Consider the following 26,034-nt stretch of genomic DNA (forward strand, 5'->3'; position numbering starts at 1 on the left):
GATAAAACTGGGGATGACTATTTTAGGAAGAGAAGGCTTAGAGGAGCCAGGACGACTGTCATATACTTTAAGGGCTTTGATGTGGAAAATTGAATTTCTCTATGACACCAAAGGACATAGTTAGGAACAAAGAATGAAAAATATAGAGATGTATGCTTTTATTTGATGCAATAAGAAGACTCCTAGCCAAAGATTCTCTTCACTTTTTTATTTTTTAAAATTTGTGGAGTAAAACAAGCATTTCAATAACAGTATAATAAAAAGAAATGACTGTACTTGAAACCTCTATTCAGTTATGTCCAACTTCCTATTCCATTCAAATATATAATAAAGTTATCATGTAAATTAGCATTTTCCCTCCTGCTACCATTAGACTACCATTGTCTTCCACTAGACACAAATGTATATATATGTCTGTGTATTTCTATATATACACAATCCATACATAAATATATGCATTAATATGTACAATTATTCTATCCATACTTGTATTTGTCAATTCTTTCTCTGTGTGCAGATAGCATCTTTTTTAATATGCACTTTATAGTTAATTTGAGTATTTATAATAGTCAAAATTACTTATTCACTCAAAGTCATTCTTAAAACGACATTGCTTTTGCTGTATACACAGTTCTCTTGGTTCCCTGCAGTTTTCTTGTCATTATTGTATGCAAGTCATTCCATGTTTTTCTTTCTTCTTGCTTTTTGCTTGATTTTTGAAATAATGATGAATTTCAAAATGTTTAAGTTCCTACTATTTGCCAGGGACTGGGGAAAAATTTCAAAAGTAAGGCAAATGGGGGATATGCAGCACATAGTGTAATGGTGGACAATCAAGTGAGTTTTTGTCTGTTTCAAGTGAGTGCCCAATGTCTGAACAGATGGCAAGATGCCCTAGTAATGCTCAAGTAAATGAAAGTCTTTAGTCTAGAGCCACCTAGATAAAATGAATTAGGTGAGTTTCTCTCCCTCTTTTTTTGAAACTAAAAAATTAAGTACTCTTTGATCTATTCTGACACCATCACCTCTTTCTCTAGGGAAGAATAGCATTTTTTCATCACAAGTTCTTCAGAGTTGTCTTGGATTGTTGTATTGTGAGAAAAACTAAATCATTCACAACTAATCATCTTATGAGATTGCTGTTACTTTGTGCACATTTCATTTTGCGTCAGCCCATGAAAATCTTTCCAGGGTTTTCTGAGAGCATCCTGATTATCATTTCTTATATATTATTGCATCATAACCTTATACCACAACTTGTTCAGCCATTCCCCAATTGATTGGCATGCCCTCAATTTCTCAATCTTTACCTCCAGAAAAGAGCTGCTGTAAGTACTTTTGTACATATAGATCCTTTTCCTTTTTTAAAATCTCTTTTGGTATATATACCTAATAATAGTATTGCTAGGTCAAGGGGTATGCATGATTATTTTTAGTCATTTGTGCATAGTAACAAGTTTCTCTACTGAATGGTTGACATTGTGTACAACTCTGCCAACAATGCATTGTCTTATTTTTTTCCCACATTCCCTCCAACATTTGACATTTACCTTTTCTGTCCTGTTAGACAATATAATAGGGATGAGTTAGTACCTCAGAATTGTTGTAATCCAATCAATAATGAGTTAGAATATTTTTTCATATGACTATAGATAACTTAGATTAATTCATCTGAAAATGGATTTGTATCTTCTGATTATCAATTGGGGAATGACTCTTATTTTTATAAATTGTTCTCTTTATGTTTGAGAAATGAGACCTGTATCAGAGAAAGTAGCTCTTATTTTTTTTTTGACAATTACTGTTGCTAACTATATTTCCCTCCACCCTATTCTTTTTATTCTATTCTCTTTCTCCTTCCACCCTGTCCATCCTCAAAAGTGTTTTGCTTCTCATTACTCCTCCCCCAATCTGCCCTCCTTTCAATTACACACCCTCCTCTTATTGCGTTTTCTTCCTTCTTTCTTGAAGGGTAAGATAGATTTCTATTCTAAATTGAAGGTGAATGTTACTCCCTCTGAGCTAATTCTGATGAGAATAAGGTTCAGTCATTCTCCCTCACCTCCTTCCTCTTTTCCTTCAGTGTAAAAGCTTTCTTTTATGTGAGATAATTTACCCCATTCTACCTCTCCCTTTCTCTTTCCCCCAGTACATTCCTCTCTAACACCTTAATTTTTATTTATTTATTTGTTTGTTTGTTTATTTGTTTTTTTAATTTATTTTTGCTTTTTGGAGGGCAAATGGGGTTAAGTGACTTGCTCAAGGTCTCATGGCTAGTTTTTGTGTTACGTATCTGAGGCCAGGTTTGAACTCAGGTCCTCCTGACTCCAGGGCCAGTACTCCATTCACTGCACCACCTAGTCACCCCTTTAATTTTATTTTTTAGATATTATGTCTTCATATTCAACTCGCCTCTGTGTCCTAAGTCTATATATATTTACATCTGTTTACCCTAATAATGGCCTCTTCTTGTTGGTGGAATGCTGGTAGGTGGAGTGCTTGTTAGCTCAGACTGTGGTATAAAGGTGGCTAAGTCTAAGAACCATACCACCCTCAACCAGTCATGAAAATGGCACAGAAATTGCACCAAGAACCCTAAGTCATAGTAATATGAATCTTGGAAAAGGGAAGATTCCAAGTTTATGAGAAACATGCACTTTGCCAAGAAACAATAAGAAAGGGCTGAAGAAGATGCAGGCCAACAATGCCAAAGCCATCAGTGCCCAAGCAGAGGCCATCAAGACTCTGAGCCCAAATGCCTCCAAGTCAAGCCCTTCAGGCTCATGATCCCTAAGGTCAGTGCCCAGCATTCTGGCCACAAGATGGCTATCATGCATTAAGGTCCTAAAGTTGGAACCAAATGCCCAGGCCCCAGGATCACAAAGCCTGACTCTAAGGCTGCCAGAACTGACAAGGCTACCAAACCCACTGACACCAAGGCTGCCAAGCCTATTGACCCCAATGTCACCAAGTCTGTTGCTGAGTTCAGTAACTCTGATCCCAAGGCTATAAAATCTGTCCCCAAGGCCACCAAATCTGACACCATGGCCACCAAATCTGATGCCAAGGTCACCAAGTCTGATTCCAAGGCTGCCAAGTCCAATCCCAAGGCAGCAAAGTCCAATATCAAGGCAACCAAGACTGATTCTATGGCCACAAAGCCCAGTGATTCCAAGATTGCTAAGCCTATTGACCCCAAACTGGCTCAGTTCAAACCCGAAGATGCTGCAGCTAAAACTGCTAGACCTAAGTCTTCCAAATAGTTGCTCCAGGACAGAAGGACTGATTTAAACACTAAACCACCATTTCCCTCATCACTCCCCAGCTGGGGTATGATTATTCACTATTTTGTACAAATAAAGGAAATGGTGAGTCAAATGAAAAAAAAAAAGAATGAATGGACCAATTCACAACTCCAGTAACAGTTGATTAATGTACCTATTTTCCATCATGCTCTCTAGCTCTTATAATTTCTTATAGGTGTGAGATAGTTGCTGAGAGTTATTTTAATATTTATTTTCCCAGTCAATAGTAATATTATTTTTTATTTTTGGAGGGTAATTGGGGTTAAGTGACTTGGCCAAAGTCACCTGGCTAGTAAATGTGTCAAGTGTCTGAGGCTAGATTTGAAATCAGGTCCTCCTGAACCCAGGGCCAGTGCTCTATTCACTGTGCCACCTAGCTGCCCCAGTCAATAGTGATTTAGAACTTTATTTTTTGTTTGAATATAGAGAGCTTTAATTTCTTCTTAAATCTGTCTGTTCATATCTTTTGACCATTTATTTATTAGGTATTGATTTTTATTTTCATAAATTTGACTCATCCATATATATTTAATAAATGATTCTTCTTTTAGAGAAACTTGATGTAATTTTTTAATATTACTTTATTGTTTATGGTACCTTTTAGTAATGTGATGTTTTTCTGATTCTTTTAGTTGGGTCTTCTTTTGCTTTGTTTGATATAGAAATTGCCATCACCACCTTCATTTTTACTTTAGTGGAAGCATACTAGATTCTGTTTCAGTCCCTTATTTTAACTCTGCATGTGTGTTTCTGTTTCTGTTGTGTCTCTAGGAAACAAAATCTGGTTTGGAATCTGGTTTCAAATATATTTTGCTATCTGCTTTCATTTTATGGGTGGGTTCATCCAATTCCCATTCACAAGGATAATTACTGTGTATTTCCCTCCATTCTATTTTCTTCTGTTTATCTGTCATTTTACCCTGTCCCTCCTCAAAAGTCTGTTTTGCTTGTGAACATTGTCTCTCTGAAACTGCTCTCCATTGTTCTCCCCCCATTTCTTTTATCCCCATGTCTATACCAAATTTATATAAATATGTGTGTGTGTTTGGCTATAATGTTCTTGGAGCTTTTATTTTATGATCTCTTTCAGCAGGTAATCTTTGGATTCTTTCAAATTCTGTTTTGCCCTCTGTATCTCAGATAATTAGGAAGCTTTTATAGTTTCTTGGAATATAATGTCTAGACTCTTTTTAAATCACAGACTTCAGGGAGTCCAATAATTCTAAAACTCTCTCTCTTTGAGATATTTTCCAGGTCAGTTGTTTTTCCAGTTAGATATTTGATATTTTCTTCTTTTTCCACCATTTTTTGACTTTGTCTATTGTTTTGTGATGGCTCATGGAGTTGGAATTATTTTCTTGAATGAATTTTTGTACCTTCTTTTTCAGTTGGTCTCTTCAAATGGAGCTACTTGATCATGTCTTAAACCCAAATTTTCATTCTGAATCTCACTGACTGACCAATAATTGATCTTAGACCAAGCCTCACTTCTTTATTGTTCAGGTTTACAACCAAAGATAACTTACCTAGCAAGACTGAGTCTCATCCCTCAGGGAGGCAATGTATATTTAATTAAATATAGGATTTCCAAGTATTCTTGATAAAAAAAAAAGGCAGAACTGAAGAGAAAATCTGTCATTTAAGCACAACTTAAGAGAAGCATTGAAAGGAAAACATGAAAGAGAAGTCATGAGGCTCAGTACGGTCAGTTTACATTCCTATTTGGGAAGATGATACCCATAACTCCTAAAATCTTAGCACTGTAAGACCAAAGAGGTCTACATAGACAGGGACAATAAGTATTAGTTGATTATATTAGAAAGATCTAAAAAAAAGAAGGAGTGAGAAAGAGAAGGGAGAAAGGAAGGGAAAATTCAGAAAATTTCCTCACCTAAAAGGACATGAAGGCAGTTTTCAGGAGAAGAAATCAAAGCTATATATAGTTTTTTTAAAAAGAGCTCTAAATATTGATTAGAGTAATGCAAATTAAAATAACTCCCAGGTATCACCTCATATTTATCAGATTGACTAACATGACAGAAAATGAAAATGAAAAATGCTGTAGGGAATGTGTAAAAATAGGGACATTAATGCACTATTGGTGGATTTGTGAATTGGTCCCACCATCCTGAAGAATTTGGAACTATTTGGAAGTATTCTCACAGGGTGATAAAACTGTAAATACCCAGTGACCCAGCAATAACAATACTATATCTGCATCACAAAGATAACCAAAAAAAGGGGAAAAATGACATACTCATGTAAAAATATTTTTAGCAGCTCTTTTTTTGTGGTGGCAAAGAAGAATTGATGGGCTTCCCACCAATTGGGGAATGGCTCAAAACGTTGTGTGTGATTGTGATAGAAGATAATTGTGCCGTAAGAAATGGCAAAGTGCATGGTTTCAGAAAAACTTGGAAAGACTTACATAAACTCATGCAAAGTGAAGTGAGCATAACTGGGAGAATGATGTACACAATGACAACAATATTGTGATGATAATCAACGGTGAAAGATTCAGTCACTTTGAGCAGTGCAACAATCCAAGACAATTGCAAAGGACCTGCAATGGAAAGTACTAGCCATCTCTGGAAAGCGATGATCAGTTCTGATTGCTGATTGAGTCTCAGTTTTTAAAACTTTCCTTTCCTTCGTTTTTTATGACATGGCTAACATATAAATATGTTCTGCATGACTTTGCAAGTATAATCAAAACCATTTTCCTTGTTCTCAATGTGTGGGAGAGGAGATGAAGGGAGGGGGAGAATTTTCCACTCAACATTCTAAAGTAATAGAATGTAAAAAATAATGTGTGTAATAAATAGAGAAAAGCATGAAAGATCTACATGGACTGATATAGAGTGAAAAAAGCAGAGCCAAGAAAACAATAAACAGTAATTACGACAACATAAATGAAAAGAACAGTGAATCACTTCCAAAACAAAAAAGCAAATATATTAAATTAATAAAGATCAAGCAGGATTCAGAAGGAAGAGATGTGAAAAGACACTCCCAACCTACTCTTTCATGAAGGTGAGAGATCGACAGGTGTTATACATTACACTGGGTTTTTAGACTTTTCAAATTCATCAATCATTTGTGCTGATTAATTTTTCTCTCTCTTAAAAATTCTATTGGGAGGGATTTATAGGATACTATAAAGATGTAAGAAATAGAAAATGACAATAAAAGTTCTCTCTCATATTCACCATCGTCTCTCCTCTGACACTGTAACCACCCTGGTTCAGGCCCTCATAAATTCAAGTCTGGCCCACTGCAATAGTGACGTGGTGGTTCTGTCCACCACAAATATCTCCCACTACAGTACTTTCTCCACTCAGGTGCCAAAATGGTTTACCGAACTCTCTAGTTTGACATTTATCACTGACAAATTTCACAAAAGACTGTAATCTCCAGCATCAAGTAAAAAACTCATTTGTTTTTTTTTGGGTGAGGGTTGCTTTTTGGAGGGGAGAAGGTAGGGCAATTGGAGTTAAGTGACTTGCCCAAGGTCATAGGCTAGTTTTGTGTTAAGTGTCTGAGGCTGGATTTGAACTCAGATCCTCCTGACTCCAGGGCCTGTGTTCTATTCACTGCACCACCTAGCCACCCCAGACACTCTTTGTTTTTACTTCAAAGTCCCCCAGAATTTGTCCCCTATCAAAAAAAAGTATGGGAGCCAGTGACACTGGCATCCTTTCTGTTCCTCAAACAAATACCCCATCTATTGGCTTCCAGAATTCTGGTTATCTTTCTTGCCCTGAATGTTCTTGCTCCTCATCTATGTATCCTAAATTACCTAGCTTTTCAGTTCTCAGTTAAAACCTCAGACTCTAAGAAGTACTCTTCACTATTTTAATGCCTTTCTTCTGTTGATTTTTTCAAATTTATGCTTTATACATCCTGCTCGTACACATTTGTTTAAATGCTCTGTCCTCCATTAGACAATACTACTTGAGACGAGAGACTGTCTTTTACCTTTTTTTTTCTATCCCCAGCCTTTAACACACTGTATAACACATAGTAGGCACTTAATTAATCTTTGTTTACTGACTGGTTCCCAGCTCAATAAACTTTGGGAGAATCCCAGGCCATGCACTTCCTGGTCAGGTTGCCATTGCTTGACAGTAGAAAGCACTCAACTTTAAAGGCATATTACCTGCCATGGATGAGGTGCCCAGCTTTCTCCCTCTCCCATGAATCTTTCTTCTGATTTCATCAAGAACATTTCATGGAGGGTCCAAGCCACAGCATAGACACCATTGTAGATGGTGTAACTCAGGTCAGACATGGTCATGTCAAAGTAAAGCAAAGGCAAAGTCTCCAGGGAGGCATTTGGTGAACATTGTTCCTGCATCAGATTTTCAGGTTCATCTGTACATCCGAATGCTGAGTGCCAGAATTCTTTCAGTACAATGTCCTCTGAGTATTTATCAGGGTTGACAGTCCTGAGGAAAGACTTAAAACCTGGAACATCACTTGTTAGGTGTGAAAATGTAAGAGACCCATGGAAACTGTAACCATCAGTATATTGTGGTCTCATGGTAATGTCCCAGTGAGAGGTGGTGACCCACACCTTCAAAATTGGGAGAAGAGGAATTTGTGAGTATCTCAAGATCATTAATGAATCTGTGTCACCATGAACAAAAATAACTTTTGAAGCTGATACCATGATCCTGGGCATGAATGCCACTTGTGATTCTGTGTGTCTTCTCTCACTGACAGGGATCTTCTCTGTGATAGACACACAGACACCATTATTTGCCATCTCCTGTGTCATTTCCCGAAGGAATTCCTCACCTCTCAGATCATCCACTGTCACCAGAGCTACCCATGTCCACCCAAAATGAATCATCAATCTGACCATACCTTTATGTAGAGAGGAGTCCCTGGGGGCCATTTGATAAAAAGAAGGAAACTGAACCTTGTCACTCAGGATGGGATCAAATGGTCCAAATGTGATCTGATGTGAAAGAAACATGGGGAAATCTGAGATCTAAAAGAATGGTCATGATTAATGTCTAAATGTGGGGTTGAAACTAATCAACTCCAATGTAGACATGATATGTTGACTAGGTGAGACCATTTCTCAATTAATCAAAGATCTTAGACTGTGAGACATTCATTTTTTCATATTCACAGCTTATTTACTTGAACACCTAATATTAAATCAACTACATAAGAAAGCAATGAGCTACTACTGTACAATAACATCTCATGTGCAGTTTAAAAGCTACGTTCCATCACAACAAGCATATTATATTGTGCTGGACCTTTACTGAGGCTGATAAATGAGACTCTTACCTCCAGAGAACTTATACATAAATACAATTTTTCTAACTTGCCCAAAGATGGCACTAAATTTTAAACATTGTAGATTTCAAGTTTAACACTAGAATCTATCATGTAATGACTAGACTACATATGAAATAATGTTTGCATTTTAAGTTAATATAAAATTACATTAACTAGTACATAGATGGCTCATGCTCATTTTTTTCCTTTTGTTTTTTGGAAAGGGGAAGGTGGGGCAATTGGAGTTAAGTGACTTGTCCAAGGTCACTCAGCTAGTTACGTGTCTGAGGTCAAATTTGAACTCAGGTCCTCCTGACTCCAAGGGCTGGTGCTTTATTCACTGCATCACCTAACCACCCCCATGCTCATTTTCAAAAAGAATGTTGTGATCACTGAGAAATAGTAAGCATTCACCAAGGATAAATCATGTTCAAATAACCTCATCAATTTTTAAAAATTACATCATCTAATTAGTGGATTAGGGAAATATAATATGTGTAGTATACCTTGATTTCAGCAAACATTTATTTTATCAGCATTTTACTTATATATTTGTGGTTCAATTGATCAAATCATATGGGGTAATGTGAGTAGCTTGATGTAGTTTTTACTCTTGGATGAACAAACATATTTCAAGTCTGTTGACTTTTTTGTGGATATAAGCCTGGAAAATAACATCTGTAGAGTCCCATATAGCTCCCTCATCTGTCTTTCCACTTCAATATATTTAGTCATAGCTTGTATGAAGACACAGATAAAGGGAACAATCATGCTCACAATGTCATTCCCAAACTAGTATTAATTCTTGTCTTGTTGAGTTGTTACAGTTGTGTCTGAGTCTTCGAGTTCCCATCTGATGTTTTCTTGGCAAATATACTGGAGTAGTTTGTCCTTCTCTGGTACATTTTTAAAGATGAGGAAACTGAGTCAAACAGAGTTAAGTAACTTTCCCAGGGTCATACATCTAGTAAGTGGCTGAGGCTGGATTTACACTCACAAAGATGTCTTCCTGAGTCCAGACCAGGCACTCAATCCAGTGTACCACCTATCTGCCTCAATAATTAATAGCAAAGATCATTAAAGTGAAATGTAAAATGGAAGAATTGAAAATATAGTATGAAAAAATGTCTAAAGGAAAAAAAATCAATTAAAGCAGAATGGATTGGCAGAAGGTGAGAGAAGCTGCATCTGCTAGAAGTGTACATGAAAAGCTTATTGGAGTTTTTAACTTGACCACAGTATTCTAAAATAACAACTTAAAATATAAATTTATTTTAATTCTCTAGATCTCCAGACAACTGGATTTAAGAGTTTCATTGGTCTCTGAATCTGAGGGGCAGCCTGGTGTGAGGGATAGAGAACTGTCCTTAGAGTCAGAGACACCTAGGATAATGATGCACTTTTGGCATAACCACTGTGTGATTCTGTGAAAGTTCCCTAATCTCTCACTGATCCCAGCAGTTCTCTGACTATAAATTGGCTATTTTTCCTGTCTGCTTTGCTAGAGGTTTCTCCCCACTGGGCACGTGTATAGAAATGAAATCCTTAGTATAGCCTCACAAAACACCTCAATTTGTCACTGACAGTGTACGTTTCAGTTCCAGACAACAAATTTTTGTCTGAGAAAGAAGCTAACAAAATAGAATGTATCCAGAGGAGAAGAACATAGGTGTGGGCAGTCTGAAACCACTTTAATATGATAAACCCTAAGGATCTTTAATTCAAAAAAAGGACTTGGGCAAAAAAGTGCTAGCTGTCCCCAAATATCCAAAGGGATGTTACATGGGAGAGTATACTTGATCTACACTTCATCTGCACAATAACAGATGTCAGAATTAGCAACAAAGGTTGGAAGCTATAGGAAAGGAGATTTTTTTTTTTTTTTTGCTTTGAAAAGGTCACATTTTTTTGCATACCCCACATCCTAGTTCTGGAATTTTATTTTATTTGATTTTTAAATTTTTATTGAATTCATTAATTTTTTAATTTAAAAAATTTAATTATTTACTCTTGGTTTACAACATTGAGTTCCACAATCCCTTCAGTTTCAAATTTTCTCCCCCCCCTCCTCCCCTCTCCCTCCCATGACAGCATGAAATCAAGTGTAGGATCTACAAATACAGAAGGAGATTTTTATAAAAATCCATTGTGAATTTAATCAGCATTATCAGTGTAGAACACTGGAAAGATTTGCATCAAAAAGAATGGAACTCCATAATCCAGAAATGATCAGGAAATGCCTAGATGATGGCTTATAGTAGGCAAATCAGTCACCTAGCATTTATTAAGCACCTCCTATGTTCCAGGCACTGTGCTAAAAACTGGGGATACAAGAAGCAAAATGCAGTCTCTGCCTGCAAAAAACCTCATAATCTAATGGGGTAAAAAAGACGTAAACAAATATAAACAAAACAAGCTATACATAAAATAAATAGGAAACAATTCACAAAGGGAAGGCACAAGAATCACGAGGGATTGACAAAGACTTCCTGTAGAAAGTGGGATTTTAGTTGGTACTTGAGGAGACTGTAGATAGAGATGAGGATATGGACCAGGTAGAGGAGAGAGCCAGCCAGAGGAAATGTCTGGAGCAGAGACATGGAGGGTCTTCTTCATTCAACAGAAAGAAGACCAGCACTGAATCAAAGAACATATGGAGGGGAGTGGGGTATAAGAGGACTGGAAAGATAGTGGAAAGGGCTACATTATGAAATACTTAGAAAGCCAAATTAAAGACTTTGTATGGATCGGGTTTATTGAATAAATGGGTAACGTGGTCAGAACCATATTTTAGGAAAATCTCTTTGGTGGCTAAATGGAAGATGAATTTCACTGGAGAGACATGAGGCAGGTGGATCTACCACCTGGCTACTGTAATAGTCCAAGTGTGGGGTGATGAGGTCCTGCATCAGGGTGGTGGCTGTATCAGAGGAGAGAAGGGGCTTGTTTTAGAGATGTTGCAAAAGGTTAAATCTACAGGTCTTGATGATAGATTGGATATGGATGGTAAGAAATAGGAAGGTTACAAGTTTGCAAGCCTAGGGAATGGGGAGGATGATGGTGTCCCAAACATTATTAGAGAAGTTTAGGGGGAGAAAGATATTTGAGGGTAAGTTGTGAGTTCAGTTTTACAAAGGGTGATATTTACTGGACATCCAGTCCAATATGTCTGAAAGATAGTTGAAGATGTAAGACTGGAGGTCAACAGAAAAATTAGTGCAGGAAAGGTGGATTTGAGAATCCTCAGCATAGAGATAATAATTAAATCATTGGGAACCAAGGACATCACCAAAGTGAAGTAATATTGAGGGAAAAGAGAGGAGCATCCAGAACAGATGCATGAGGGTCACCTATAGTTAGAAGGTATTACCTGTATGAGGATACAGCAAAGGATACTGTGAAGGAATGGTCTGATAGGTAAGAAGAGAACCAAGGGAGAATGCTGTCCAGAAAAGCCAGAAAAAGGGAGGGGAAAGGAGAAGAGTGTCATCGACAATGATAAAGGATAGGGAAGCCAAGAAGAATGAGGACGATGCAAAGGCCACTGGATTTGGTGAATAAATAATCACTGGTAACTTTGAAGAGAGACATTTCTTGGAATAAGGAAGTCAGAAGCCAGATTTCAGCAAGTTAAGAAAATAGTGAGAGCAGAGAAAATGTAGGCACCAGTCGTAGACAGATTTCTCTAGGGGTTTAGCTACAAAGGACAGAATAGATATAGGACAATAGTTAGTTGAGATGGAAAGCTCAAGGAAGGTCTTTTTTAAGATGGGAGAGATGTAAGCAAGTAATGAGCCAGCAGACAAGAAAAGATTGAAAAATGAGTGAGAGAGTGGGAATGACATAAGGAGCAATCTGTTGAAGAAGGGAGGGACTGCACTTGTTCAGGTAGAAGGTTTTGCCTTGGTAAAGAGTAGGGCCTGGGCGGCTAGGTGGTGCAGTGAATAGAGCACTGGCCCTGGAGTCAGGAGGACCTGGGTTCGGATCCAACCTCAGACACTTAAAACAACAACAAAAAAAACCTAGCTGTGTGACCTTGGGCAAGTCACAACCCCAATTACCCTCCAAAAAAATAAGTAGGGCCACCTTTTAAAGTGCAATGGGAGTGGAGGAGATCATGGCAAAAAGGATGTCTGTGAAGTGAGATGAGGAAAAGGAGAAAACAGGCGCTCACAGTGAATGCCTTAGCTTTTTCTACAAAATATGAGGCAAGATTCTTATCTGAGAGGATAGGGAGAGGAAGAACCAATGGTTGTTGTCCTTCATTCTCAGAGAGGACCAAAATGTTGTCACTAGGTTAGAGTCAAGTTACAGTGTGTCTGACTGTGACTGATCAGACCAACATGAGATCAACATACCTGACAACATGTCTAAGGGACATAGTTCACATGAAAATTTAGGGTGAATTCTCTAAATTTGCACATCTTGCATTTCTTTTGAGCTACTTCAATTCTGCTTTGCTCATAGAACACAGAGCCTTCTTTGATATGGGCATGCCATGCTGGGAAGTATTTTGGCAATGTCTTCCATATCACACTGTCAGCTCCAAAGTTCTGAGAGCACTTGAGAGTGTCCTTTTATTGCTTCTTCTGACTACCACATGAGTACCTGTTTGGCATTTGAACAATGTGACCAGCCCATTAGAGTTGTGCTCTCTTCAGAAGAGTATGAATGTTTCACAGGTTAGCTCAAGAAAGGACCTCAGTGTGTGGTACCTTATCCTGCCAGGTGACCTGCAGAATCTTCCTAGGACAATTCAAATGGAAGTGACTCAGATTCCTGCCATGGCACTGGTATAATGTCTAGGTTTCATAGGCATAAAACAATAAATCAACACAATGGCTCTGTTGGCCTTCAGTTTGGCAGGCAGACCAGTACCTATTCTCTCCATGCTACAACATACCACCAACATTAGTGACTAAGCTCCCACCATAATGAATCCTGATGAGGTCAAAGAAAACTTTTATGAAGAGCTGGAGATGCTCATCATCAATGTGCTGGATGAAGGTGAGCTTATGATCCTGGGTGATGTTATTATTTTTTACTTAATACATGTAAAGATAGATTTCATCATTCATTTTATAAAATTTTGAATTCCCAATTTTTCTCCCTCTCTTCCTTCTCTTCCTCTCCCAAAGTCAGCAAGCAATCTGATGCAGGTTATATATGTGCAATCATGTTAAACATGTTTCCACATTAGGCATGTTATGAAAGAAGAATCAGAATAAAAGGGAAAAACTGTGAGAAAAAAGTGAAAATAATATGGTTCAATATTCATTCAGGCTCTATAGTTCTTTCTATGGATGTGGTTAGCATTTTCCATTATGAGTCTTTTGGAACTGTCTTGGATCATTGTATTGCTAAGAAGAGCTAAGTGTATCATAGTTAATGTCAACATAATATAGTTAATAGTTAACACAATATTGCTGTTGCTGTGCACAATGTTCTCCTGGTTATGCTCACTTCACTCAGCATCACCTCAGGTAAGTCTTTCAAGGTTTTTCTGAAATCTGCTGTATCAGCAATGCCATATTCACAATGCCTATAGAGATTATAAATATGCTGATATAATTATCCATCACAAAATACGTCAGGTTTGCCATTTGGGGAAATAAACTAGAAAATTTATTAAGATACCAAAAGACTGAGTCCCAAAACCAGAAAGTGAAAGCCATCAGAGTAGTTATGACATTGGCACACGTAGATAAAGTAGAAAGCACCCACATTTTCAAGCCTTTAAAACAGAACGGGCTACCTCAGGCAAAGGTCCTCCTCTCCCCACTCACAGCAACCACCCAGCGTCCTGGAAGAATGCTCCCAGCAGCTCCGGCCCCTGGCAGTGCTCAGCCGGAGTCCTAACTCAAAAAAAAAAAAAAAAGGCAACTGCCACCAACTGCCAACCGCAGGACCGTTAGCTCAGCTTTTTTTTTCTCTTGCTCTGCTATGTCAGCACATCCATGGGGCATGAGAGATCTTTAAATCCCATAACCCTTACATTCGGCCCCAAGATCTTTCATGTCCCTTACTTGGCAAAAATATAGTAGGAATAACTGGTGTCAACAAAATTTCACAACAATATAACAAGAATAGCACACAATAAACACAAAAAACCATATTTTAGGGTGGGGCTTGAGCACAAGCTCCCCATCATTCCCCTCCACCCCGAACAAATGGGGCCCCAAAATCTTGTGGTAAGGGGTGAAGATCTCTTCTTCTATGGCTACTTGCTGCTGAAATCGGATGTAGAGCTGTCCCTGTCCTTAGGGGTCCCATTTGAGAGGTCAGTTCTTAATATGCTTGATGCCAGGTCCAAGGGTGACACATTACAGTTGCAGACAGGGGGTGACATCCAGCTTAAGCTATCAGGCATCTACAGATGGAGGGTACCAAGCCTGTGGAAACAAATCTAACAAACAAGGTTAACAAACAAAAAAAATCAAGAACAATAACCAGACTATTGTAGCCTCACTCACGGTAGAATAAATGATTTAAGGGTACAATTTTGTAATCATCTTCTCCAGAATAAACAATAGTTACAGTGTTATCCTTCCCATATGCTATAATCTCTGCAGCCTTTGGAACATCATCTGGCTTCCGTTTTACCCATAATAGCTCCTGATTTTATTCTATCAGTAGAACCAAATCCTTCAGTTCCTGTGACAGATAGTGGGGCTATGTATGTACCCTCGTGGCAAGCGAGTAAAAGTATATTGTCTACCCTGCCAAGTGAAAGCGAAGTGGTCCCATTGTTTAGAGTCTATTGGGATGGTGAAGAAGGCATTTGCCAAGTCAATAACTGCATACCAAGTCCCATCATATTTCTGGATCCTTTCTATTAAGGTGATGGTATCTGGAACAGCAGCATACAAAGAAGGAGTCACCTTACTCAACTGTCTATAATCCACAGTCATTCTCCACGTCCCATCTGATTTTCTTACTGGCCAGACAGGATTATTCCATCTTGTGGTTGTAGGGACTAACACTCCTGCTTCAACATATTCCTTTATAGTAGTGGCAATTTCATCTTGCCCACCTGGCACACGATACTGTTTTAAAGTAATTACTTCAGAAGGTTCAGGTAAAGTGATTGGGTCCATTTTTAGTTTTCCTACTAAAACTGTATTAATTCCTATCTTCCTCACAGCAAATTGGTATCTTCCTTCAGGTAAATTCAGAGTCATGCCTCTCAATACATCTATTCCAATGATGTATTCAGGAATGGGTACAACAACCACAGCATATTCCTTCTTAGGTAACTGCCCAATTCTCATTGTTATTTTAACCTGTCTGGCTGATATTTCAGTGCCTCCTAGACCTGTGATGGTAATAGGAGTTCCATGTTTAAACTTATCAGGGTTTCCATAGATAAGTGTGGCCTCAGCCCCAGTGTCAATCAGTGCCCTAGTCACAGTAGTTGATCCATTCTTCCTATATATTGTTAAACCAATATGGGGTCTGCAATCTCTTCTGCATATTTCTTTTATCTGGGCTGGGGCTTGGCCTATCTCCTATTCCCCTTGAAGGTGGGGCAAACTTGGATACAAAGATTCAGATTCAGAAATACCTACGGGGGTGGTTCCTGCTTCCCTGTTCATTCTAATGCTAAGTACCTTTTCTTGGTACAGCTTATGCAGCTCTTCAGTTGGAATACCATCTATTCTTCTAAAGTCCACCCCAGCTCTTAATAGAGCAGTGAACAGTTCCCTTCTTGTGGGTCTATTTTGTCTCTGAATCCTCTGGCTGTTTACTCTTCTCTCTCTAGGCAATTTGTCTTTTTCCCATTCCCCTAAATCGCTTAATTGTGAAATCTTATCCAGCACCTCTGAAAGAGGGTGCCCTATTTCTCCAATTAAAAGAGTCAGAATTAGGTGCTTATATGCAGGAGGAGCCATCTTCACTATGATATTTCTATGAGGAACTCCTAGGGGGGTATCATAATATGCATTTGCATCTCCAACCAGGATAGCAGTTTTCATTACCTCCTCCTTTAGTTTTCTCATACAGTCTCTAAGTGAGTACCAGGGTCTGTCTCCCCTAGGCCACATAGATTCAGTTGGATATTGCTTTTTGAAACCTTCTGCAGCTAAAGCTAGAAGACTCGTTTTGTTATTTCCTCCTTGCATATGGTGATCCCTAAAAGCCTGGTGTACAAAAGGATTCTGACTGATACTTATGAATTTTAAACAGTCCTCATTGTCCAGTGTTATTCCTCCGGCACCTTCATCAGTGATTCTTACTATCCAAGACACTAAAGACTCCCCCATTCTTTGAGTAAATCTACTCAATATATCAGTGATCTCCTGTTGAGTGAAATCCTCAATTATCTCCCTGGACTCTGTTTTGCCTCGGTGGTTCTCCTGCCTTCTTCTTCGTATGGGGAGAGCTTGTACATTAGGAGACTCCTCATCTAACCTTGTTCCATTCTCCTCACACACATTCTCCTGGAAGCTGTCAGGGCAACTCTGCCCAGCCTGTACAAAAGCTGCATGCACATTCCTTCTGCTAGTTTTTTGCTTCCTTTTAGCTACATGAACAGTAGCTTGCTCCTGGACCACATGGGTCCCTCCAGTTTGCTCTTCTGAGTACTGTGACACAGAAGAATCCTCAGGCAAACCAGCTGACTCCCTAGCCATCCTAGCTCTTTCCTTCAGCAGCTTATCCCTACTTTTACACATAAGGCGATAACTTGTTAGCAGCACCCAGCCTCTCCTGCACACTCCTGCCAGTTCTTTGCCTGGTTCTATGGGTATTGCTTTCAAACATCTTTACAAATCTCCAGGTTCTCCCTCTTTTAGCCTTGGTTCCCAGTTTTCACAGGGCCCTGTGCTTTTAGCCCATTCTCTGGCTAGAGAGGAATAAGGCAAATCATCCCATCCTGGAATAGCCATTTCTCCCTCTAAAGCCCCACTGCTTCCAAATAGAGGCCTGACATTTTGTGATCCCATCCTCGTCGCCAAATGTATCAGCAATGCCATAGTCACAATGCCTATAGAGATTATAAATATGCTGATATAATTATCCATCACAAAATACGTCAGGTTTGCCATATGAGGAAATAAACTAGAAAATTTATTAAGATACCAAAAGACTGAGTCCCAAAACCAGAAAGTGAAAGCCATCAGAGTAGTTATGACATTGGCACAGGTAGATAAAGTAGAAAGCACCCACATTTTCAAGCCTTTAAAACAGAACAGGCTACCTCAGGCAAAGGTCCTCCTCTCCCCACTCACAGCAACCACCCAGCGTCCTGGAAGAATGCTCCCAGCAGCTCAGCCGGAGTCCTAACTCAAAAAAAAAAAAAAGGCAACTGCCACCAACTGCCAACCGCAGGACCGTTAGCTCGGCTTTTTTTTTCTCTTGCTCTGCTATGTCAGCACGTCCATGGGGCATGGGAGATCTTTAAATCCCATAACCCTTACATCTGCCTGCTCATTATTCCATATAAAACAATAAAATCATGTACTACAACTTGTTGAACCACTCCCCAATTGGTGGGCATCCCCTCAATTTCCAATTCTTTGCCACCATAAAAAGAGCTATTATACTATTTTTGTACATGAGTCCTTTTTCCTTCTTTCATGATCTCTCTGGGATACAGACCTGCTAGTGGTACTGCTGCATCCAAGGGTATCCATACTTTCATAGCCCATTGGGTATAATTACATATTGCTCTCCAAAATGGTTGGATCATTTCACAACTCTACCCATGATGCATTAGTGTTCTAATTTTCCCACATCTACTCCAACATCTGTTATTGTCCTTTTCTGTCATATCAGCCAACCTAATAGGTGTGATGTGGTACCTCAGAGTTGTTTTAAGGTGCATTTTTCTAGTTAATAGTGATTAAGGACTTTCCTGAAGTCCTTCTAAGTTAATCTGGAACATTGTTCCACTCCAACATTTTATGGGTTCTGTCATTCCAGAATCTGTCAGGGGCTTGGTTTAACATTGTTTCTGAGGGAAACTTGGGAGCATTCAGGTAACTTCCTGGCTTCTCTCCACATCTTGGCTACACCACACTCTGGGTGACTTAAAGCTAGAGTAGGCATGGACTACTATGGTATGATAGGGAGTTCTTGTGTAGAATGGAGTCAGAAATAGCCATAGCGGTGGTTCCTTACTTCTAAATAGTAGTGCATCTCATGACTTTCTTATCACCAACTTTGTCTTCAATCTGTCCAAAAGTAATAAAACATCAATAAAACACTCACAACAAACATTAACATTTTACACATTATGTCATTTTAAGGAGAAGAGACAGGGTGTGAGAGTGATAAAGGTGATGTGTGGCACAGAGGACTGAACTGTTCATAGACTTATTCTCTTTAAGCTAAACATTCATGTTCAGCAAAAGCAGTAGCTCCAAGGCAAGATGACCACCAGAAGACTTACTATCAACAGATTAGGGCAGTTGTCTGATCAGGAGCAATTTCTTACTAGCTGAGAGGTAAAGTTGACCAACACATGGTTTGCAACAGTGGATCAGAAAAGGTATGGGCAGCTTTCAGAGATTTTGGTGTGCAGCATTGCATTTACTCATCTGAGTCAGAACACTAGCAAACCTCAAGATTGGTTTAAAAATAATGATTGGGAATTTAGAAGAACCATAGGAAGTTTAAGAAGGGATGAAAAGGTTTGGAAGAGCTACTTTCAAGAGTGGGATAATGAGTTGATAAAAGATGTGTAGAAGGATTGCATAGCAACAGTTAGGGTACAGATGAAATTGTTTAACATAAAATTTTAGTGTAAGTAGTAAGAACAGTTGTTTGATACTCTCTGCCTTTATTCAATAATACCTATGTAGGGGCAAAGTTAGTTAATTGTGGGAGTGATATGAGGGTGACATTTGGCAGAGAATATCAATGATATAATAAAGATGCTAAAGACTAAAAAGAATAGGACAGTGTAGAATTGAACTGGTTCACTAAAGAGTTAAAATATGTAACAGATAATAGACTTGTTAGTACATTGACCTCAGAGAGAATTGAGAGGTCAAGGGGTTGGAGGTCACAAAGTGAATGAAGAGAAGGGCTTGGTAAAAAAAAAAAGGCAGAGGGAAAGGGAGAAATAATACATTATGGTCAGATTAGTGGATTTAAGAATTCTTGAAGAAGGAGGTAGTATATTTGTGGGTGATGGCAAGGTCTGGATTATAATCATCTTTGTGTGTGACTGAAATGGTGCTGTTGTTCATGCAAAGTGAATAGTTTGAGGAACTGGATGATTAGGATGTTTGAGAAAAAGTCAATATGTATACTGAAGTGTCCTTTTATGATGCCATGATTTAGATAGCATAAAATATTTGTGAGCCAGGTACTGAAATCATTAAGGAAGGAAGAGGAATAATCTGGATATCTGACATCAACAGATGCCAGGATTTTTATTAAATGGTAGAGGTAAGTTGCATGAATCTCAAAGGTGGAGAGATTACTGAAGGATGGAGGAAAGGGGAAAAACTGGAATTGTGAATGGAAAGTAAATAGTATTCCAATTTCTGACCCCCTCATTTCAATGAGTGAGCCCAAAGAAAAATGAGTGAAGGTGTAGTCAGAACTCTAAAGAGTAAAGAAGGAGGCTAGGTCATCAGGGCTGAACCAGGTCTGCATGATTGCTAGAAAATGTCTCCAACTCCTATCTGAATTTTTTTTCATTTTTGTACTTAGTATTTTATTTTTCCCCTTAGTTATATGTAAGAACAATTTTTAACATTTCTTTTGAAATTTTGAGTTCCAAATTCTTCCCCTTTCTCCCTTATAATCCCCCTTCATTGAGAAAGCAAGCTATTTGGTTATACATATTATGCAAGGCATATCCATAATATTCATGTTGTGAAATAAAACAGACAAAAAACTCACGAAAAATAAAGTTTAAAAAATGTGCTTATATATATATTCAGACACCATCAGTTCTTTCTCTGAGGATTGATACCATTTTTCATCATAAAGCCTTCAGAAAGTTCTTGAATCATGGTATTGCAGGAATAGCTAAGTCATCCACAGCTTATCATCTTACAACATTGCTGTTACTTTGTACATAGTACATTTCACTTTGCATCAGTCCATGCAAGTCTTTTCAGGTTTTTCTGAGCATCTTGATCATTATTTCTTATAGTACAATAGTATTCTATCATAATCACATGCCAAAATTTTTTTTGCTCAGTCATGTTCCAATTGATGGGCATCCCCACAGTTTCTAAATCTTTACAGCCCAGAAAAGAGCTGTTATAAATATTTTTGTACATATAGATCCTTTTCTTTTTTTAATCTCTTTTGGGATACAGTGATATTGCTTGGTGAAAGGGTAAGCATGATTTTTTTAGCCCTTTGGGCATAGTTTCAAATTGCTCTGCAGAATGGTTGAATCAGTTCACAACTCCACTAACAATGCATTAAATGTCTCATTTTTTTTTTCCCACCACCCCTCCAATATTTATCATTTACCTTTTCTATCCTATTAGACAATCTACTAGGTATGAGATAGTAGCTCATAATTGTTGTAATTTGCATTTCTACAATCAAAAGTGAGTTATAGTATTTTTTCATATGGCTATAGATTAGCTTTGATTACTTCATCTGAAGATTGATTATATCTTTTCATTATTTATCAACTGGGGAATAGCTCTTATTTTTATAACCTTGACTCAGTTCTTTATATGCTTGAGAAATGAGGCCTTTATCAGAGATATTTGCTTCAATTTTTTCACATTTACTATTGCTAACTGTATTTCCTTCCATCCTATTCCCCCACCCCCTTTATTCTATTCTCTCTCTCTCCTTTCACCCTGTCCCTCCTCAAAGGTGTTTTGCTTCTGACCACCCCTGGCCAATCTGCCCTCCCTTCTATCACACACCCTTCTCTTATCCACTTCCCCTCCTACTTTCCTATAGGGCCTGCAAGGTGTATGTTATTCTTTCTTTGAGACAATTCTGATGAAAATAATGTTCACTCACTTCCCTTAACCTCTTCCCTCTTCCCCTCCACTGCAAAATCTTTCTCTTGCCTCTTTTATGAGATAATTTACCCCCTTCTACCTCTCCCTTTCTCTTTTACCCAGTATATTCCTCTCTCACCCCTTTATTTTATTTTTTGGATGCCATCTCTTCATATTCAATTTATACCTGTGCCTCTGTCTATATATACTGCTTCTAACTACCCTAATAATGAGAAAGATCCTATGAGTTATGAACAAAATTTTCCCATATGGAAATTCAGACAGTTTAACCTTATTAAGTCCCTTGCAATTTCCATTTCCTGTACCATTTTATGCTTCCCTTGAGTCTTGTGTTTGGAAGCCAACTTTTCTGTTCAGCTCTGGACTTTTTATCCAGAATGCTTGAAAGTCATCCATCTCACATTCATGTCCATTTCCCCCTGAAGGATCATACTCAGTTCTGCTGGGTACGTGATTCTCAGTTGTAATCCTAGTGTCTTTGCCCTGTATAACATATTTCAAGCCCTCAGATTCTTTAATGTGGAAGCTGCTAAATATTATATTATCCTGACTGTGGCTCCACAGTACTTGAATTGTTCTCTTTCTGGTTGTTCGCAATATTTTCTCCTTAACCTGGGAATTCTGGAATTTGGCTACAATATTGCTGGCAGTTTTCATTTTAGCATCTCATACAGGGATGTGATTGGTGGATTCTTTCCATTTCTATTTTTATCTTTTTTCTAGAGTATTAGGGGAGTTTTCCTTGATAATTTCTTGGTAGATGATATCTAGGCACTTTTTTGATCATGGCTCTCAGGTAGTACAATATTTTTAAAATTCTCTCTCCAGGATCCATTTTTAGATTAGTTGAGATATTTCACCTTGTTTTCTATTTTTTAAAATTGTTTTGGTTTTGCTTTATTGCTTTTTAATTTCTCATAAAGTCATCAGCTTCCATTTCCTTCTCTCTAATTTTTGAAGAATTATTTTCTTCAGTAAGCTTTTGGACCTCCTTTTCCATTGGGGCAATTCTGCTTTTTAAGACATTTTTTCCTCATTGCCTTTTTGGGCCTCTTTTGCCATTTGGCCTCATCTGTTTTTTAAGATGTCATTTTCTTCAGTATTTGTTTTGTGTGTGTGTGTGTCTCCTTTACCAAGTTGTTGATTATTTTCTTATGATATTCTGCCATCACTCCCATTCCTCTTCCCAATTTTTCATCTACCTCTCTTTCTTGATCTTCAAAATCCTATTTTAGCTCTTTCATGATCTGAGACCAATTCATATTTTTTTCTTGGAGTCTTTAAATGTAGCAGCTTTGACTTTGCCATCTTCTTCTGTGTGTATTTTAATCTTCCTTGTCATTTTAATAACTTTCTACAAGAAATTGTTTTTCCTGTGGTTTGCTCATTTTCTAGCATTTTTACAGATCATTTCCCTTTATGCACATCATAATCCAATCAAACTGACTATCTTCCTCATACATGACATTCCATCTGCAATGTCTCGGCTTTTGCACTAGCTATCTCCCTAGTAGGGATGGTCTGTCTGTTCACCTCCATTTTTAAATTTCTCTTATGATTAACTCAAATTCAACCTTCTCCTGGTAGTATTTACAGAAATTCCTGAGCTACTGCACCTTTCTCCCTATTTTCCCCTTAAATCTATTTTGGATCTATTTTATGAATTCCTATATATGTTCATATTGTCTCCCTCAGCTGAATTGTAAACACCTTATTAGCAGGGTTAATTCCCCTTGTATCTGTTTCCCCAAATCTTAATGCAGATCCAAGAACATAGTGGGCATTTAATTAATGATTGTTAATTGCCAGATTGCTTTATTTACTGTGAAGTTGGACTCTCTGGTCCATAAAGTTTCTAGGAATAAAACAAAAAACTTACTAAGTTTCTATTTAGTCTGCGTACTAGGGTACACAAAAACTAAAATTTTAAAAAGTTGACTTTTCAAAATTTCTATTGGAGATATATTTCACGTAAGCTGATAAACACATAAAAATAATGTGACTATAAAGGAAAGAATAAGAAGAACTAGAGGAAAGCTATGAATAACATAAAGTTGTCTAATCCTAAGAAGTCAAAGGCAGAAGAATCAAGAGGAGTTAGTTAAGATCAAGCAGGGCTGACCACCCTATCTAAATGCATAGTATAGAGAACATACTGGCTTTTATATAATGTTCAATTAAGAAACTAAAGCTGGAGAGAGAAGTAAGCAAAGTAAACACAAGGTGGTATTAAAATTATTGGTGATGTAGACAGACCTTGAGCTAAAAGAGAATCTCTCTAACAAGTGCAAAAAGTTACTTAAAAACAACAACAACAAAGAAAAATATTTTCCTCACAGACAAGAAGAAACAAAGACTATTTTTAAATAAAAGAAAGTAAAACATAGGAAGACAGAAATTGGAAGAAAAATAAAGATCTTAGAACAAAAAATGCTATTTTCTATCCAAGTTATAGACTACATGAAAAATGTACTAGAGCAAACAAGAAAGTCAGCAACTCAAAGAAAACAAAAAAATAGAAAACAATAAAAAAATAAAGAAAGAATATAATCAGTTATCTGATATTAAACAACTGACATGTACAACTGGTCAAGGAGAAGTAACAAGAATTATTGGAATCCTTAATTATTATTATTATTATTATTAGTTGTTACTAATAAATAAACAACTGACTTGGAAAATAGACCTAGGAGAAAATTTAAAATTAAAGAAAAGTATTGGATTACTTAATAACCATGATCAATGAAAGATACTAGACATTATCTTTCAAGAAATTATCAAGGAAAGTTGTCCAGATATTTTAGAAGTAGAGGGTAAAATAGAAAATATTTTTGCTCTTTAGAGGGGGGCAGGGAAATTGGGGTTAAGTGACTTGCCCAAGGTCACATGGCTAGTAAGTGTTAAGTGTCTGAGGACAGATTTGAACTCAGGTCCTCCTGACTCCAAAGCTAGTGCTATGTTCACTGCACCATATATCCTCTAAAATAGAAATTTAAAGAATCCACCAATCACCTCCTGAAAGAGATCACAAAATGATATTTCCAGAAATTTCAGAACTCCCAGGTCAAGGAGAAAATGGTAAAAACATTCAGAAAGAAACCATTCAAGTACATGGAGCCACAATTAAGATAACACAAGTTTTAATAGCTTATACATTAAAGAACCTGAGGGTTTGGAACATGACATTCCAGAGGGCAAAGGAACTAGGACTACAACAAAGAATCACCTACCTGGGAAAACTGAGAAAACTTGACATTCAATGATATGGAGGACTTTCAAGTATTCCTGATGAAAAGACCAGAGCTGAATAGGAAACTTGACTTTCAAATACAAGAATCAAAAGAAGCATAAAAGTGTAAACAGGAAAGGGAAATAATAAGGAACTTAATAATGTTAAACTGTTTACATTCCCACATGGGAAGATGATACTTTTAACTCATAAGAACATTTTTATTATTAGGACATTTAGAAAAAGTGTTTACAGACAGGAAGCACAGGTATAAGTTGAATTTGAAGGGATAATATCTACAAAATTAAAGGGTGAAAGATGAATGAAAGGACCGTACTGGATGATAGTGAAAGGGAGTGGTACAATGGGGTAAATTATCTCACTTAAAAGAGGCAAGAAATAACTTTTGCAGTGGAGAGGTAAAGGAGGGAGGCAAGGGGGAGTGAGTGAACCTTACTCTCATCAGAATTGGTTCGAAGAGGGAATAACATAATGCTATCCATTCCAAGAGGAATTCCTGATAGTGTCTCAATATAGATTGAAGCTTAATTTTTTTTTTACTTTATTTTTCTTGAGGTTGTCTTATTTTTGGTCTTTTTTTCTTTCACAGCATGAACATTATGGAAATGATTTGCATAATTACACATGTATGACCTATATTGAATTTCTTGCCTTTACAATGGCAGGACAGGGAGGAAGTTAGAGAATTTAGAGCTCAAAGTTTTAAAAAAGAATGTTAAAATTGTCTTTGCATGTAATTGGGGGAAAATAAAATACTAAATTAAAATAAAATAATAAAAGAACTCTCTACATGACCAAAAGTGCTGAGAAAACTTGAAAAGGAACATGGCAGGAATTAGGTATAGACCAATATCTTACACTGTATACCAAGGTAAAGTCAAAATGGGTAGAAGATGAAGACATAAAAATATTGATACCATGAGAAAATTAGGAGAACAAAGAATAGAGTTTTTATGAGATATGTAGAGAAGGTAAGAATTTTTTTTTACCAAAAAAGATCATTGCAAGATATAGAATTGATAATTTTGATTGTATTAAATTTAAAAAAAGTGTTTGCATAAATAGAACCAATGCAACCAAGACTAGAAGGAAAGCAGAAAACTAGGAAACAAGTTTAATAGCAAATATTTCTCATAAAGGCCTAATTTCCCAAATATATAAAGAACTGAGTTAAATTTATAAGAATAGATTTCTTTCCTCAAATGGCAAATGGTCAAAGGATATGAACAGG

General features: G+C 37.4%; 1 protein-coding gene across 1 annotated transcript in view; it reads right to left on the bottom strand.

Moving 5' to 3' along the window:
- LOC138167909 (vomeronasal type-2 receptor 26-like) overlaps positions 1–26,034 on the bottom strand; it is a 47,828-nt gene that overhangs the window by 12,174 nt on the left and 9,620 nt on the right. The window contains exon 3 of the mRNA XM_069096878.1: positions 7,465–8,268. Coding sequence (XP_068952979.1) covers positions 7,465–8,268 — 804 coding nt within the window. The remainder of the gene's footprint in view (positions 1–7,464; positions 8,269–26,034) is intronic.

This window comes from Petaurus breviceps, unplaced genomic scaffold (assembly GCF_028583685.1).
Source record: "Petaurus breviceps papuanus isolate PSGF00001 unplaced genomic scaffold, PetGlider_PUasm1.0 328, whole genome shotgun sequence".
In the NCBI taxonomy this organism is placed as follows: domain Eukaryota; kingdom Metazoa; phylum Chordata; class Mammalia; order Diprotodontia; family Petauridae; genus Petaurus; species Petaurus breviceps.